At 46.4% G+C, this 17,109-nt stretch overlaps 1 protein-coding gene across 1 annotated transcript; it reads left to right on the top strand.

Annotated features, from left to right (window-relative positions):
- Positions 1-150: 150 nt before the first annotated feature.
- On the top strand, positions 151-15,011 carry NDUFA9 (NADH:ubiquinone oxidoreductase subunit A9). The gene is made up of 11 exons (XM_069952828.1): positions 151-254; positions 3,021-3,191; positions 4,398-4,495; positions 5,643-5,734; positions 8,041-8,182; positions 8,828-8,930; positions 10,100-10,167; positions 10,299-10,375; positions 12,245-12,340; positions 14,289-14,355; positions 14,754-15,011. The coding sequence occupies exons 1-11, from the start codon at positions 206-208 to the stop codon at positions 14,922-14,924; spliced, it is 1,134 nt and encodes a 377-aa protein (XP_069808929.1). The 5' UTR covers positions 151-205; the 3' UTR covers positions 14,925-15,011.
- The last annotated feature ends 2,098 nt before the right edge of the window (positions 15,012-17,109 follow it).

Genomic DNA, 17,109 nt, shown 5'->3' with positions numbered 1-17,109 from the left:
TAATAAACCCTTGATAAAAAGGGGACTTTTTCTGAAGATAGAAAGTATATATATATATTTTTTATAAATGTAGATTTCTTAGGGAAAACGTCGCCATATCGCGTTTTGACCACTAGGTGGAGCTATTGAGCGTCAAAGTGTCAAATACCAAGTGCGTCCACCGCGGCTTCCGTAGTTCGCGCAGGCTTGTGGGATCTCGGGCAAGATGGCGGTCATTATCCTCTGCAGGGCGGCCGGTGCCCGGGCAATGTCACGTAAGTCATAGGGAGCGGATGCGGACGGAGGAGGATGCGATTGTCGTCATACATATCCTGCTGCATATATATTCTCCAGTACTACAACTCCCAGCTTAAAGGGATCTCAGGTGACAGGGCGTGTGACATGTCCTGTCAGGGTGTGCTGGGACTTACAGTTCTTCACCATAGCTGACAGTTGCAAGTTCACTTCCTGTTGACATCTGTTCGAAGCCCAAGATTCTATCACGTGATCAGATTTGCACCCAAGTTGCAGTAGGGTTCTATGACAGGGGATTTGTCTGGAACTACTGACACCCTCATGCCGCTTTAACTCATTTCTGCTGCAACGTCATATATATATAAAATGTGCACAGCCGAGTCATTATGTACATGCATAACCAAGTTACAGCCTGGACTATACCCCAGAGCTGCATTCATTGTTCTGCAAACTTCAGAGCTCAAATCTCCCAGTTGATGCTGAGTATTGGTATACTGGGAAGAGGATCGTCCACCTTGCTGTATTTTGCACCCTCCCCCCCCCCCTCCTCTCTATAACAGATGGCTACTTTCTCTGTTAGCGCCGGCCTTCTCTCTATTTCACCACTTTCTTCCTCTATTTTGTGCTTTCTCTTTTGCTCTTTTCATCTGCTCCAATTTTTGTTCTCAGTAATCTCCTTGCTCTCTCTCTCCTTTGAACACACTCTCTCTCTTCTGTGCGCTCTCTCTCTGGCATGCTCTGTCTCTTGCAGTCTCTCTCGCTCTTGCACTCTTTCTTTTTTGCACACTTTCTCTCTCTCTTCCACACTGTTTCTTTCTTGCACGCTCTTTCTCTCTCTTGCACGCTCTTTCTCTCTCTTGCACGCTCTTTTTCTCTCTCTTGCACGCTCTTTCTCTCTCTCTTGCACGCTCTTTCTCTCTCTTGCACGCTCTCTCTCTCTCTCTCTCTTGCACGCTCTTTCTCTCTCTTGCACGCTCTCTCTCTCTCTCTCTTGCACGCTCTTTCTCTCTCTCTCTTGCACGCTCTTTCTCTCTCTCTCTCTTGCACGCTCTTTCTCTCTCTCTCTCTTGCACGCTCTTTCTCTCTTCTCTCTCTCTTGCACGCTCTTTCTCTCTCTCTCTCTCTCTTGCACGCTCTTTCTCTCTCTCTCTCTCTCTCTTGCACGCTCTTTCTCTCTCTCTCTCTTGCACGCTCTTTCTCTCTCTCTCTCTTGCACGCTCTTTCTCTCTCTCTCTCTCTCTTGCACGCTCTTTCTCTCTCTCTCTCTTGCACGCTCTTTCTCTCTCTCTCTCTCTTGCACGCTCTTTCTCTCTCTCTCTCTCTTGCACGCTCTTTCTCTCTCTCTCTCTCTTGCACGCTCTTTCTCTCTCTCTCTCTTGCACGCTCTTTCTCTCTCTCTCTCTCTTGCACGCTCTTTCTCTCTCTCTCTCTCTTGCACGCTCTTTCTCTCTCTCTCTCTCTTGCACGCTCTTTCTCTCTCTCTCTCTCTTGCACGCTCTTTCTCTCTCTCTCTCTCTTGCACGCTCTTTCTCTCTCTCTCTCTCTTGCACGCTCTTTCTCTCTCTCTCTCTCTTGCACGCTCTTTCTCTCTCTCTCTCTCTCTCTCTCTCTCTCTTGCACGCTCTTTCTCTCTCTCTCTCTTGCACGCTCTTTCTCTCTCTCTTGCACGCTCTTTCTCTCTCTCTCTCTCTTGCACGCTCTTTCTCTCTCTCTCTCTCTTGCACGCTCTTTCTCTCTCTCTCTCTCTTGCACGCTCTTTCTCTCTCTCTCTCTCTCTCTCTCTCTCTCTTGCACGCTCTTTCTCTCTCTCTCTCTTGCACGCTCTTTCTCTCTCTCTCTCTTGCACGCTCTTTCTCTCTCTCTCTCTTGCACGCTCTTTCTCTCTCTTGCACGCTCTTTCTCTCTCTCTCTCTCTTGCACGCTCTTTCTCTCTCTCTCTCTCTTGCACGCTCTTTCTCTCTCTCTCTCTTGCACGCTCTTTCTCTCTCTCTCTCTCTCTCTCTCTTGCACGCTCTTTCTCTCTCTCTCTCTTGCACGCTCTTTCTCTCTCTCTCTCTTGCACGCTCTTTCTCTCTCTCTCTCTCTTGCACGCTCTTTCTCTCTCTCTCTCTCTCTCTCTTGCACGCTCTTTCTCTCTCTCTCTCTCTTGCACGCTCTTTCTCTCTCTCTCTTGCACGCTCTTTCTCTCTCTCTCTCTCTCTCTCTTGCACGCTCTTTCTCTCTCTCTCTCTTGCACGCTCTTTCTCTCTCTCTCTCTCTTGCACGCTCTTTCTCTCTCTCTCTCTCTCTCTCTTGCACGCTCTTTGCTCACTCTTTTTTCTTATTTTCTCTTGCACTATTTTATCTCTCCCTTGCACGCTCTCTCCCTTGCACGCTCTCTTTCTCTTTCACTCTTTTTTTACTCATTTTCTCTTGCCCTTTTTTCTCTTTCCCTTGCACGCTCTTTCTCATGCGCTCTCTTTCTCTCTCTGCCTTGCACACTTTCTCTCTCTCTCTCTCTCTTTCCCTTGCACAATCTTTCTCTCAGAAACAATACTGCCCTTCCTCATAGCTGTGTCTGCTATTGAAGCATTTACTTGTGTAGGGGTTAAAGGAGAAATCCGGCAAAATTTTTTATTAAAGTATTGTATTGCCCCCCAAAAGTTATACAAATCACCAATATACACTTTTTATGGGAAATGCTTCATTTCTTATATCCTGGTTATAGTCCCTGTCGTGTGTACGGACTGTCTGTACATATATGAGGATGACGCCTCCAATAATACATGTTCTGTATTTTCTCTTAGGGTCACAGATCTCGTCGCTGGCCGCCTCTGTTCCCGTGGCCCTGCAGCAGAGGAGCGTACATCACGCTGTTATCCCCCATGGCAAACCCGGGCGCTCTGCCGTCAGCGGGGTGGTGGCCACAGTGTTCGGCGCTACAGGATTCTTGGGAAGATATGTTGTCAACAAGCTCGGTACTGGGAATCTCTTAGCGCTATACAAATCAATATGATTATTATTACTACCCTTATCTAGCCACTAGGAGGAACTGCTTGCCTGTGCTATAGGAATCTGATGATCATCTAGTAAAGGAGAGTGTGTGTGTGTGTGTATATATATATATATATATATATATATATATATATATAAATTTTTGGGTTTATATATAAGTGTTACTGTCATTTAAATAAAACTTTTGACATGTTAGAGATATGTGTCAAAAATTTTGACTGGTAAGGGTCTGAGTTTTGAAACTTACCAAACCACTAAAACCAGAAGCATCGGAATAAGCCCTATCCCCCCCCCCCCCGGCTTGTTGCAGGAGACTCCATAGACGTTTGGGGGAGAGAACCCCTTATCTAAGCACTTTTTACTATTGGTTCCAGCAATCGTGGGGGTCTCAGGACCCAGTTCCTGAACAACTGTGACACTCTGACATGACAGGTTTTTAATACCTAGTAACACTTTAAGGGTAGATTCACACGTACTGTACCGCAGCTGATTTTCTGCTGCGGATACAATACAATACGGTATGTGTGAAGCTACCCTAAAAGGTTTTTTTTTCCGGATTAGAAAAAAATTGCAGTTTTCTGGTCATAGCGCTGCACCTGTCTGTTGGTTGTGTCTGGTATTGCAGTTCATTTCTAGTGAATAAGGCCGAGCTGTAATGCCACACACACGGGGAGGTTTATCAAACATGGTGTAAAGTGAAACTGGCTCAGTTGCCCCTAGAAACCAATCAGATTCCACCTGAATCCGAATGCTCGGCAAGTTGGATGCCACCCTAAGGAGTCGTGGAGAACATGGATATGGCTATAAGCTGTATCCTCGTTTTCCCAGCAGTCCTAGGGCTGCATCCAACTTCTCCAGATTCCACCTTTCATTTTCCAAAGAGTCTGTGAGGAATGAAAGGAGGAATCTGATTGGTTGCTAGGGGCAACTGAGCCAGTTTCACTTTACACCATGTTTGATAAATCTCCCCCACAGTGTCCTGAGTAAGCATGGTGATGACCAGTGCAGCCTCAGTCATGTTGGTTCTTATCCGGTTTTCTCATTTAGTAGCAGCCATATTGGTTGTCAGCTGGTTTTATTGTTCTCAGCTTTTTAAATTTTTCTATAATTCTTTTCCCATTACACTGCATCTTCCATGCCACTTACAGCTCTTCTATTTATGGTTTCAGGTCGTATTGGCTCCCAGGTCACCATACCCTATAGATGTGACCAGTATGACGTCATGTATCTCCGACCGATGGGAGATCTGGGCCAGTTACAGTTCTTGGTAAGTATCTATAGTCTAAAATTACTGATCGCATCAGATCTCTTGAGACCCACGACAGTCCTGAGATACAGCTGGGGGAGTCTGCAGCAGTGTGCTACACTCCTCAGTTGACAGGGACCTTTGACTTCTTCGCTCCATAGACTAGCCTGAATGAGCCAGATGTGATTGACAGCTGGGTGTATTGCAGAAATCAATAGTACAGGTGATTTTAAAAAACCTTGTAATTGGGTTTATTAGGCAAATATTTCATTATCTGCATTCAAAAAGCCTTTCCCTAGGCCCCCCTCCCTTCTCTCTCTCATCCACTGCTCATTATCAGGAAATCTCGTCTTGTTGCATCAGACATGCCGCTGTCTGTTCTATGGAGGAGGGAGATTAGTCTGCAGCAGAGAACAAAGGATTACACTGTGGGAGCTGTGTGAAAGCCGGTATTCAGAGGTCAGAGTTTTCAGTGCTGACTTAAGAGGAGAGAGCCTGGTGATGTAGCTGTAAATTAACTCTTTGTTGTCCTGTTTTGGTGCCTCATCTCCCTCCACTCCTCCCCTCTCCATAGAGAACCATGAAGACTGGAGGAGAGCTTCAACTATCAGCATGTTATAAAAACCTATCCTACTAATAGCCACATATTGCGTACGGGGCGCCGAGGAGGAAGGTATGTGTCTCTTACCTTTGTCCTCGCCGGCATTCCAGTGCTGTTAGCAGTGTAATCCTTGGTCCGGAGCACCCCACGCCCCCAGAGGGCCGGACTGGACCCCGCTCCATTGGTAATCATTAGAAGGAGCGGGTTGTCTTGATGCTCTGGGGGAGGGGCAGTGCTGCGGGGTGAGGATTACACTGCTAACAGCACGGGAACGGCGCAAAGGAGGAAGATAAAAGACATACCTTCCTCCTCGACACCCTGTGCACAATAGAGGGCTACCAGCTGGTTAGATGAGTCTTAATTGCTGATATTTACCCTTTAAGAGAGCTCCCCCTTATAGTCTGTATGACCACAATAGGGACCCCCTTTGCAGTGTAGACACCTCTTGTAGTGTATGGGTGATGGTTTCCTATATACTGAAAAGATTTAAATGACCCTTATACATTATTATTATTATTATTATTATTATTATTATTATTATTATTATTATTATTATTACTATTTCAGGAATGGGATCCAAGAAACATGGAATCCACCAGACAGGCCCTGCAGCACTCCGACGTGGTGATCAACCTGGTGGGAAAGGAATGGGAGACAAAGTAAGTGGTTTTGCACCCCTGTGTATACGAGAATCCGCCTGTGCTACCAATAGATTATATAGCATGCAATATAAAGCGTCGTGCAGTATATGCAATGTAACTCACTTCAGCCTCTTACTCCTCTCAGGAATAACAACTCCCAACATGTGCTGAGCATTGCAGAAGGGGATTGAATGATGAGGTGGTTGTGAATATGGACGCTTCTGTTCTGGTCAATTCTATTGCAGATAGAGGGATGGCCACGCATAAAAAACAATTGTGTTCTCTGCCTACATGTATATGGTCAATGGGGCCGAGCTGCGATATCGGACACAACCTATACAGTGATCAGGGAATGTCTGTACACAAAAGGCCCTATTCCACCAACAGATCTGACAACAGATTATCTGCCAAAGATTTGAAGCCAAACCCAGGAGTGGATTTGAAAAGAGGAGAAATCCAGTCTTTCCTTTATGACCTGTTCTCTGGTTATAGTCTGTTCCTGGGTTTGGCTTCAAATCTTTGGCAGATAATCTGTTGTCAGATCTGTTGGTGGAATAGGGCCTTAAGGCTACACTCACACCTCCGCAAGTGCACAGATCCCCGATTGAGGACAGAACTTTGTGCTTCTACATTATAAACAGTGATCAGTGTTAAATTTGGGGATCCGCACTTGGACGGTTCCTATTTAATATATCAGAGCCAATATATGGATCAGCAAAAATTGCATATGTATAAATAGGCACATTGACACCTATTGGTTTTAAATGTGTCCGTAATTGAGGAGCCGCAAGTATGGACAGATTCTGTGGACGTGTGAATGAGGCCTAAGTTTGTAGTTAGGGTACACGAAGCGCTGGTTCACACGGAGCAAAAGCGGCGTAATTCCGTCTGCCTCAGTCTCACACAGTGTGAACTGGCCCTAAGGCCTGGGGCCGCGTGCAGCACATCTCGCTATAAATACATATCAAATCCGTAGAGAAATCTAATATATATATATATATATATATATATATTTATTTTGTGACCCTCCATAACAGAATGGACACTTAGGTTCCTATTACACGGCCCGATAATCGTTTGACAAGGGCTGCAGGGACATCGTTACCGATGTCCTTGCAGCCCTTGCTTAAACTGTATACACTACCTATCCATGGTCCAGGGCTCCTCTTGCAGTCCGCTTCTCACTGGGTCCCGCGCGCTGCAGGTCCAGAGCGTCTTGTCTCAGCTGACAGGCCGCTCAGCCAATCACTGGCCTGTGATTGGCTGAGCGGCCTGTCAGCTCAGACAGGCCGCTCTGAAGCTGCAGCGCGCGGGACCCGGGGAGAAGAAGACCGCAAGGGGAGCCCTGGACCATGGATAGGTAATGTATGCAGTTTGGAAATCTTCAGCCACCAGCCGCGCACCGCTATTACACGTACCAATGCGCAGTCGGTCAGCTGATGATTGATGTCGGCTGATCGTTGTGTTTATTACACAGTGATAATCAGCCAGATAGGTCCGATTATCGGTCCATGTAATAGAGCCCTTCCTGCATAGGAATGAATAGAGCCATGGGACATGTGCCATACCCGCACCTGTATTCATAACGAAGCAGCCGGTGGCCGATATGTAGATCACCGGGGGGTATGAAGGTTGCCCCCCCCCCCCCCCCCCCCCCCCCCCCAAGATCTCTTATCGTCTTCTGTCCTGTGGTAACGGTACAAGTTAGCTTTTCCTGGATAACCTCTTTAAAGGAGTAGTTCACCAAAGAAAACATTTCTTTCAAATAGAAGTAAATTACAAATCTCTGACACTTGCTGGGACCGGTATATTTGAAAGAATAAAAATCTTTGGGGAACTACCCCTTTAAAGGGGTGCTCCAGCGTGGGGGCACTTTTTTGGGGGACCGGGGAGGAGGTGGCTGAAATAAAAGACGTCCACTTACCTCCCTCGTTCCAGAGGTGGGTCCCGCATCACGGTGCCTGGTTCCCGGCCGCTTCCTGGTGTCTGACGCCGCCTGAGACACTACGTCTCAGGGCCGCTCAGCCACTCAGTGAAGGAGGCGGGATCCGAGCGGACTTCAAACGGATGCCGCCTCCTTTACTGAGTGGCTGAGCGGCCCTGAGACAAAGCGTCTCGGGTGGCGTCAGACACCAGGAAGCGGCCGGGCACCGGAGCGCCGTGATGCGGGACCCGCCGCTGGAACCGAGGAGGTAAGTGGACGTCTTTTATTTCAACCACCTCCTCCCCGGTCCCCCCAAAAAAGTGCCCTCACGCTGGAGCACCCCTTTAAGGCATTGACACATAAGAATAATATAAATGCGACCTTGCGTTTTTTCCTTTAGTAATTTCAGCTTCGAGGACGTGTTTGTCAACATCCCAAGAAACATTGCAACATTGGCTCGAGAAGCAGGCGTGGAGAAGTTTATCCACGTCTCCCATCTTAACGCTGACATGAAGAGCCCCTCCAAGTTTTTGAGGAACAAGGTGAGTGCCTGCCATAGAACCACAACGAATGTTTCTTATAGATCCATTATTGTGTCCAAAAATGTCCAGGCTGACTGATCTAGAAATTTTGTACCGGAGTACCCCTTTAAAGGGTTGCAGAACTTATACAGCTTGGCATACTGTTCCGGATCAGCGGCACCCTGGCAATGTACAGTGCAGAGAAGTGCAGCACTGCCCCATACGAGAGCAGTCACACCCACAGTCGCTCACTGTGCCATTGTATACAACTACATTAGCACTGCAGCTCCTTTATTCCTATAGGCAACTCCCAATGATCATAAAAAGATAGATGTTAGATGTTATTGATTGCATTGGGTCTTATTCCTGAGACCTGCTTCAATCAGATGAGTACACTGCAAGTTTCTCTACAGCTGTCAATCATATCCTACTTGTTGGCTCCATTATAGTCTATAGAGCAAACGAGTCAAATGTTCTGCCGGCCAGGGAGTGGAGTGTACCATCTCGCTCCCCCGGCTGTATCTCGGGATTGCGGTGGGTCTCAGGAGTGAGACCTGTTGTGATCTTATTACAAGTCTGAGGTCTTGTGACATGTTCTGCTGTCCCTTGTCTATGTGTGGTAGAATAAGCCTTTCTATTAATAACCTCTTTTTGTCTTTCCACCAGGCAGTGGGAGAGCAGGCTGTGAGGGAGGCCTTTCCTGACGCCATCATCCTGAAGCCTTCAGAGATGTACGGCCGGGAAGACAAGTTCCTCAATTATTACGCAAGTATGTGCCGGGGTCCCAGAGGCTAAAACATTACTGTTTCTGTATGGTAGCGTCTATGGGGGTTGTGTTTTGCCTTCCCTATAGAGCAGGGATGGGGAACCTTCGGCCCTCCATCTGTTGCAAAACTACAATTCCCATCATGCATATAGAGGATTGAACAGGTAGAGCATTCATCCTTTTCCTTTTGGGATTGAACTGGATCCAGTCTGTCATTGCCGGACTCCGCAATTGGCCGAGCCATGAAACGCCAATAAAGGTTTGCGGCAGTATGACGGGAAGTGTAAGACAAGTTCAGACAACAGAAAATAAGACAAGAAAAATTGGATTAAGATTTTCCTGGGTGTTTTAGCTTTGGGTTCACGTTTATTTCCCTGTCTAGAGTCGTGTTTCCTTGGTTATCTGGTTATTTCAAGTTTGTATTTTGTTCCCTGGTGGTCTAGGGTGCTAGGGGGTTTTTTTTGTTTCCCTGGTGCTCTAGGGTACTGTGGGGTCTTTTTCGTTTAGGTGGTGGTCTAGTATATAATTGGTTCCCTGGTGCTCTAGGGTACTGTGTGGTCTTGTTTTCCTGGTGCTCTAGTGTAGTATGGGTGGTTATTTGTTTAGCTGGTGGTATAGGATATTGTGGGGTCTTATTTGTTTAGCTGATCTTCTAGAATAATTTCAGGTTTACATTTGTTTGCCTTCTGCTCCATGGTACTATCTGCCTCACATTAGTTTCCCTGGTGGTCCAGGGCAGCACTTCTGAATCTGTGGGATGTGGGATCTCTGGCAAGTCCCCTGGCTGTGCTGGACATCAGCAAAAAGCAGGGACCTTAAAGCAGAACCCACCCCTATAATGGCAGCCCTTCATCATCAGAGCCGTCTCTGTGGGGTTAGAGGATGAGGGATGATCACTGGGCAGGTACAGGAGAGGGGGGAGCTGGTACTGGGGGTAGTACTGCTGCCAATGGTGCTGCCTTATGTTGGGGAGATACTATGGCATTTGTTTGGTGCATTGTATGGTGGTAATACATGGCCTGCTCTGGGGTATTTGGCACCACCTGGTGGTATTACAATTTTCTCTATGATGGGTCAGAATGCGTTATGGGTCATGAAAGAAATGGCCGGCTGGGTCCTGGTGTCGCTTTCTAGTTTACTTTTGTCTGGTGACCCGCTTTCCTCCCCTGCAGACATGCGCTGGTTCGGAGGCGTCCCACTCATATCTTTCGGTCAGAAGACAGTGAAGCAGCCCATCTATGTGAGTAGCTGTATGGTGTATGTACACTGGTGACTATCACCCGTGATCCTCTATACTGCCGGGAGATGACGAGTGTGAATTGTTACCTGTCATATACTGCTATATAGTCACACTGACTTTTATATTTGCAGGTAGTGGATGTGGCCAAGGCGATCATCAATATAATCAAAGACCCCGACTCTGCAGGAAAGACATACGCCTTAGCTGGGTAAGAGGCCGGGACCAACGTTTTGTTTGTTTTTTTGCAGAAATCAATAGTCCAGGCGATTTTAAGAAACTTTGTAATTGGGTTTATTAAGCAAATATGTCAGTCTGCATTCACAAAGACTTTCCCCAGGTCCCCCCCCCCCCTCCCTCCTCTCTCTTTCACTGCTCATTATGAGGAAATCTCGACTCTTTTACATCAGTCGGGCCCTGTGTAACCTATGGAGAGGGGAGGAGGGAGATTAGTCGCCAGCAGAGAACAAAGGATTACACAGCGGTACCTGTGTGAAAGCCGATATTCAGAGGTCAGAGGTGCTGACTTGAGAAGAGATAGACCAGTGATGTAGCTGAAAATTAACTTTTTGTTGCCCTGTTTTGGTGCCTCATCTCCCTCAACCCCTCCCCTCTCCATAGGGGACCATGAAGACAGGGGGGAGAGCTTCAAACTGCTTTCTCATGATAAAAATGCTTTTTTCGGCTAATAAACCAAATTACAAAGTTTCTTAAAATCGTCTGTACTATTGATTTCTGCAAAAAATAAATAAATTAAACGACAGTGACACTTTAAAATTTCTTCATCTACAGGCGATTCTGCAGCCTTAGAAAATATGTTTTTTTTATTTATATAATGGTAAAGGGGAGGGGAGTGACTTGAACTTTAAAGGATTTTTATTATTCAGTTTTTTTTCTTTTTTACTGTAATTTATAGTCCCCCTAGGGCAGGCATGTGCAAACTTTTTTCGAAGAGTGCCAAATTTGATGAAGTGAACATGTGCGAGGGCCGACCATTTTGCTTGACATTCTTTGGACCATTAAAATGAATGCAAATAAACTTTTTTTTACAAAGTTTATTGAAAACTGCACACTTTTTATACTTAAAAAATCCCGGGGCACACCACCAACCAAAATGGCACAAAATGACACTAAAACAGTACATATTATACATATAGTTAATAATATAGATTCTAAATGTATTTATACTCAGTGTGAAACCTGGGCCTGTTTCGATAAACACAAAAGGGATATCTCTGTTTCTCTCCCCCATCCCCATGTTTCTCTCCCCCCTGCTTCTCTCCCGTTTCTCCCCATCCCCATGTTTCTCTCCCCCCTGTTTCTCCCCCATCCCCATGTTTCTCTCCCCCCTGCTTCTCTCCTGTTTCTCCCCCATCCCTGCTCACCTTCCTTGAAATGCTCGCCGCGGGCGCCGTCCCCCTCACCTACTGGCCCGGACTCGCTCCTCCAATCAGGGGAGACCGGGAGCGTGGTGCGTGGCGCACCACGCTCCTGGTCTCCCCTGATTGGAGGAGCATGTCCGGGCCAGTAGGTGAGGGGGACAGCGCCCGCGGCACACTGGTTGAGAAACACTGCTCTAATGCACGGGAAAGGAAAGCCGAAATCTCGGACATTGCGAGATTTCGGCTTTCCTTTTCTGTGCACTAGAGTGGCGTGGCGCAAGGTATCTGTTGCTGCCGGATACCTGGGGGGCCGTAAAAGTTCGGAACGCGGGCCGGACTTTGGACATGCCTGCCCTAGGGGAATCCTATGAGCAACTCACTAATTGCTCATAGGGATCAATGCAGTACCTATGTACAGCATTGATCTATGTTTCCGATACTCTGTTACTAAGGTCTGATGAATTCTCTAGTAATCGATTGCCCAGGCGGGACCAGTGTAATTATATCGCTGAGGCCTGGTGAAAGCCCAATCTGCCTCTAGACCACCAGGGATGCTGATAGCAGCCAGGGGTGGGGTAGTACAGAGAGCTCACTTTGGACGCCATGATGTACAGGTACATGATATCCTTAAGGAGTTAATGTGCTTTCACCTTACTAAGTGCTAATAAATTTCTTTTTCTTCCCGTTTTATCTTTTAGACCCCATCGGTATCTTCTTCAGGATATGGTCAAGTACATTTTTGCCGTTGCTCATAGACCGTTGCTGCATTATCCACTGCCTCGTCCCTTCTATCAGTAAGTACATTTGTGGGACTTAAGAGCAGTGTACTTACTTTGGAGAGAACAGTGTCTGATCAACAGGGGTCCCCTGGGACCTCTACTGATCACAAGGGTCCTGTGTCCTTGGTTGAATGGAGCAGAGATTAGATATGAGTCCTGCTGCTCCATTCAGCTCTATGGGTTGGACAAAACTAGCTGAGCTCATGATTGTCTTTCATAGGCCAAGACCTTTAAAGGGTTATTCCACTGAAACATAACTGCTGATATGTTGCTGCCCATGGCGAGTCTAACGATTCATGCCATACTCTATGCCAATATCTATTCAGTCGCCTTCCCCCAGTTCAGAGCTGCTGCTTTCTGCTAAAGACACTAAAATCTGTGTGTTAGCTTTTCTCTCTGTCTCCCCCTCCTCCATTCGGAGACAGCTGATGTAAACAAGTCCCTGGCTGGCTTTATCTTCAACATTGTAGCTTCTTTGTAATGCCGGGAGGGTTATTCTTAGGTTCCCCTCCCAGTATTGCAAAGAAGCTACAATGTTGCAGATATAGCCTGTCGGGGACTTGTTTACATCAGCTGTGTCAGAAGGGAGGGGGAGACAGAGAGAAAAGCTCACACACAGATTTTGTGTCTTCAGCAGAAAGAAGGATCTCGGAACTGGAGGAAGGAGACTGAATAGAGAATTACAAGCATGGAAAGAATTGTTAGTCTCACCATGGGCAGCAATGTATCAAGAGTTCCGACGGATTCCGTCTCTCGTCCCCGCTCGCATCTCCGCCCATGCCATAGACTCAGTGCTATGCACAGGCGGATTCCGCCCTCCGTCGAAAGCATTAACTTGTCAATTCTTTCGGCGGCTGGCGGAATTCGCCCATAGAATTGAGTCTATGGGATGGGCAGAGACGCGACCTGGGACCCAGCGACTTAATCCGGCGGAACTTCTCCGCACGTATTTCTCAATGTGACCCACCCTTTTTGTGTAAACGGGACATGTTCGGGTGATAGCAAAGGTAAACTGATATACGGGTATTTATATATCTGTGCTGTCAGTTTCCAGATAACACATGCAGTACATACCTAGTGCACTGCTGTGTGATCCGGCATCCCACTCTTCTGCTGCTGCTTCCTCTAGAATGATTGACAGCTGCAGCGTGCAACGGTCAGAGAGCAGGACAGGAGAGCCGGACAGTGGAATGATACATACACACAGCAGTGCACTGGGGGTGTATGTACTGCATGTGCGATCTGGAAACTGACAGCAGAGATATTTGTATATCTGTGCTGTCAGTTTCCATGGGCGCGCAAACGATATAAAGGATTGTTTATGTCTCCCCGCCAATTGATTATTTTTGCGGCATGTAGAAATTCCAGCTTACAGCAGATCAGGAGCTTGGGAAAGCCTCCTTTGACTCTACATGCCGGAAGCACAGATGGATATATGAAAGGTACCATGTGTATCCTTCTCCTAACACCTATGTATCAGAGTCAGCTCTTTGTAGCGTAAATTACAGATGACAGACTCCCTTTAACACAAACACCTCCAGTGTATTTCCATATCTAAATGTGTACTGAACCGCCCGGCCAGATCCTGGTCCCGTGACGGACGCTTCATACCTCATAGCAGCTATACGTTTCCATTTCTGAAGGTGTGCCAGATTTATTATGGGGACTAAACTCGTAATAAATTCCGCATATGAAACTCCAGACGAAATAAATCTCCCCCTAGTTGTCGGTGACTGCCATTCCTATGTTCTGATATGTATTACTATAGTTACACCTGCAGAGGGCGCCAACGTCCTCCACAATGAGCTTCATTGTAGATAAGGAAATGTCTTCATGGCTGTTTTAGTAAACACTTGCGTTCCCCATGAGCGTCTTTTCATAGAACTTGAGGCCTTTCCTCCTAGAAATGTACGAGGGATTGTAGGTTAATGAAGTGACATCTGTGGCCGTTTCCTCTTTGCAGTCTGGTTGCGAGGTTCTTCGAGTTGAATCCATTTGACAAGTGGACGAGCCGCGACAAAGTGGATCGGGTAAGTACAGTCTCCACTTCTTATCATGTCAATAGCTGTGTGAGCAGGCACGAGTATCTATCTATCTATCTATCTATCTAATGACAGATGTTGTGAGGGATAAGGATTGGACATGTTGGATTTCCTTTTGTTCTTGGGGAGATAAGCCACCAGCAGGGTTGTTTCTCTTTTCTCCCTATTAAGAACACATGCACGCTCAGTTGAGCTGAGTGTGCATGTACATGGGAGGTTAAAAAAAATAATTTTTGTCCCCCAGTTATTTTACATGTATGGGCAGCTTTAGACCTTGATTCGACTCCTTTTTCCGCCACTATAGGAACGGTGTTCAGAAACGGCTGTAGGTGACCACATGACCTGTTTATAACACAAATCTTGTTGTTTTGTTTTTTATCCTCCAGTTTCACATAACGGACAAGAAATATCCCGATCTCCCCGGCCTGGAAGACCTCGGTATCGTTCCAACTCCTCTGGAGCAGAAAGCCATCGAGGTCCTGCGTCGTCACCGTAAATACCGCTGGTTGGATGCCGAGCTGGACGTTGCAAAGCCGGCCACCCCCGTAAACTTCTAAGGACGCGTTGCCGAGCTTGTTCTATATAAGGATTGACTGAAGTGTGATTACAGCTCCTGTGTACATAAATAAACTATTACTATCTGACCGATTATCTGGGGGTTATTGGGAGGTCTGCAGAGGTCTAAGTCAGGCGTAGGGAACGTTGGCTCTCCAGATGTTGCAAAACTACAACTACCATCATACCTGGACAGGCTGTCCAGGCATGATGGGAGTTGTAGTTTTGCAACAGCTGGAGAGCCAACGTTCCTACCCCTGATCTAAGCCATATGTGTCAAGCTTGTGGCCCTCCAGCTATTGCAAAACTACAATTCCAGAAAGCTTTGGCTGTCCAGGCATGATGGGAGTTGTAGTTTTGCAACAGTTGAAAGGCAGCGAGGTTGACACCCCTGATCTGAGTTATAGGAGAACCGATACAGAGTATTCAAGGCCCCCCCTAGTAGTCAGAAGTGTTTGGTGGGCAAGTAGTACATGCCTCTGGTTGGAAAATTCCTTTAACCCCTTAATGCATTCTGTCTTACAGGTATGAGCCTGGTACACATATGCCAGGTGCTGCCTGTGTCTTAGGGTACTAAGCGATTTTTCGACGATTAACGATAAAAGATCTCAAATGACCGCTATGGCGAATGACCTGAAATCGTTCGCCCAATTATACGGAACGATGGTAGTTGCCTATGTTCTTTCGTTCTTGCGTTACGATCGTTCTCGCGGTCGTCTTGTCGTCGCTATTGGGAACAGCTGAACGACGTCTTATTCCATGTGAACGATCAACGATAAAAATAGGCCCAAATTCTATCAAATGACTAATGATTTCTCGTTGGCCGTTTAATCGTTGTCCGCTATTACACTAAGCGATAATCGTTCAAATTCAAACGATCTAACAATTTTTCCACGATTAACAACAAACGATCTCAAATGACCGCTCCGGCGAACGACCTGAATTCGTTCGCCCAATTAACACGGAACGATAATCGTTACCTATGTTCTTTCGTTCTTGCGGTTGTCTTGTCGTCACTATTTCGTTCGTCGCTACTGGAAACGACTGAGCAACGTCTTATTCCATGCGAACGATTTGCGAACCATCAACGATACAAATAGGTCCAAATTCTATCAAACGACTAACGATTTCTCGTTGGTCGTTTAGTCATTGTCCGCTATTACACTAAATGATTATCGCTCAAATCTAAACGATTTTTCGAACGATAATCGTCCCTATAATAGGGCCCTACACCCGGTCAGGTATTGACATAAATGGAAGCTACCAATAGGTGGCACTAGAGAGGCAGATTTATTTCATCTGAAGTTAGAGCTCATTTTCACACGAACACCCCCCCCCCACCTGTAAGACTCCGAACACTAGCTGGATCTCCCGTATGGTATTGCTGAATTAACCCATTAGAGAGGTGACACAGTGATTTTAGTGCTGTCATTGAGCCCATAAGAGTCCCCTCTATGGTGCACAGCACTTTTTATCTCTCCATTCAGAGTAGGGGACCTGAGCCGGGCTGTTTCCTAGTAGTAGTACTCACACAGGACTTGCTTTCTTCTCTCTTGCCAGTCCTGCCATACTCCTCTCTGCTATGCTGGGGAAAGTGCACTGAACTGAACAGGCTGGCACCGTGCTGGGGGATGATTTATACAGCACACCACTTAATATGGCAGAGGGGGTTGATGTACTTCTCTTCCAAGGTTCTACGGTAGTATAAATGAAGGTAATAGCAGCTGCCCAGCAAGGAAAGGGTTACAGTCAGCACTGAACTGCTGGTTGTGGTGGTAACAGCAAGGGGGATTACACTGCAGCAATCCGGACATACAGCAACCCTCATCTTTATGGATGGTCAGAGACGAGAGAAAAGCCTTGATTTACCTTTTAAGACACCATGCGGGACATTAAGCAAGGGCACTGTGCTTATTCTTAGGTGAATGTTGTTTTTTGCGTTTTTTGTTGTTTTTTTTTATTTATGAACCAGTATTCAAATGTGCAAAATCCAGGGTTTGCACCCCGATTTATCATTTGCGCAATTTTAACAATCTGCAATAACTGGTGCCTTTTCTGCCGCAATTTTTTTGAAATTTATTTTTATTACTATATATTTATAATTATTATTATTATTAGTCCTATTTGGCTGGCTAAAAACATACAAATACTCTATACTACTAATCACTTTTTAGACTGAATAATAAA

This window comes from Dendropsophus ebraccatus, chromosome 1 (genome assembly GCF_027789765.1).
Source record: "Dendropsophus ebraccatus isolate aDenEbr1 chromosome 1, aDenEbr1.pat, whole genome shotgun sequence".
Classification (NCBI taxonomy): Eukaryota; Metazoa; Chordata; class Amphibia; order Anura; family Hylidae; genus Dendropsophus; species Dendropsophus ebraccatus.
This window is presented reverse-complemented; position numbering and strand designations above follow the sequence as displayed.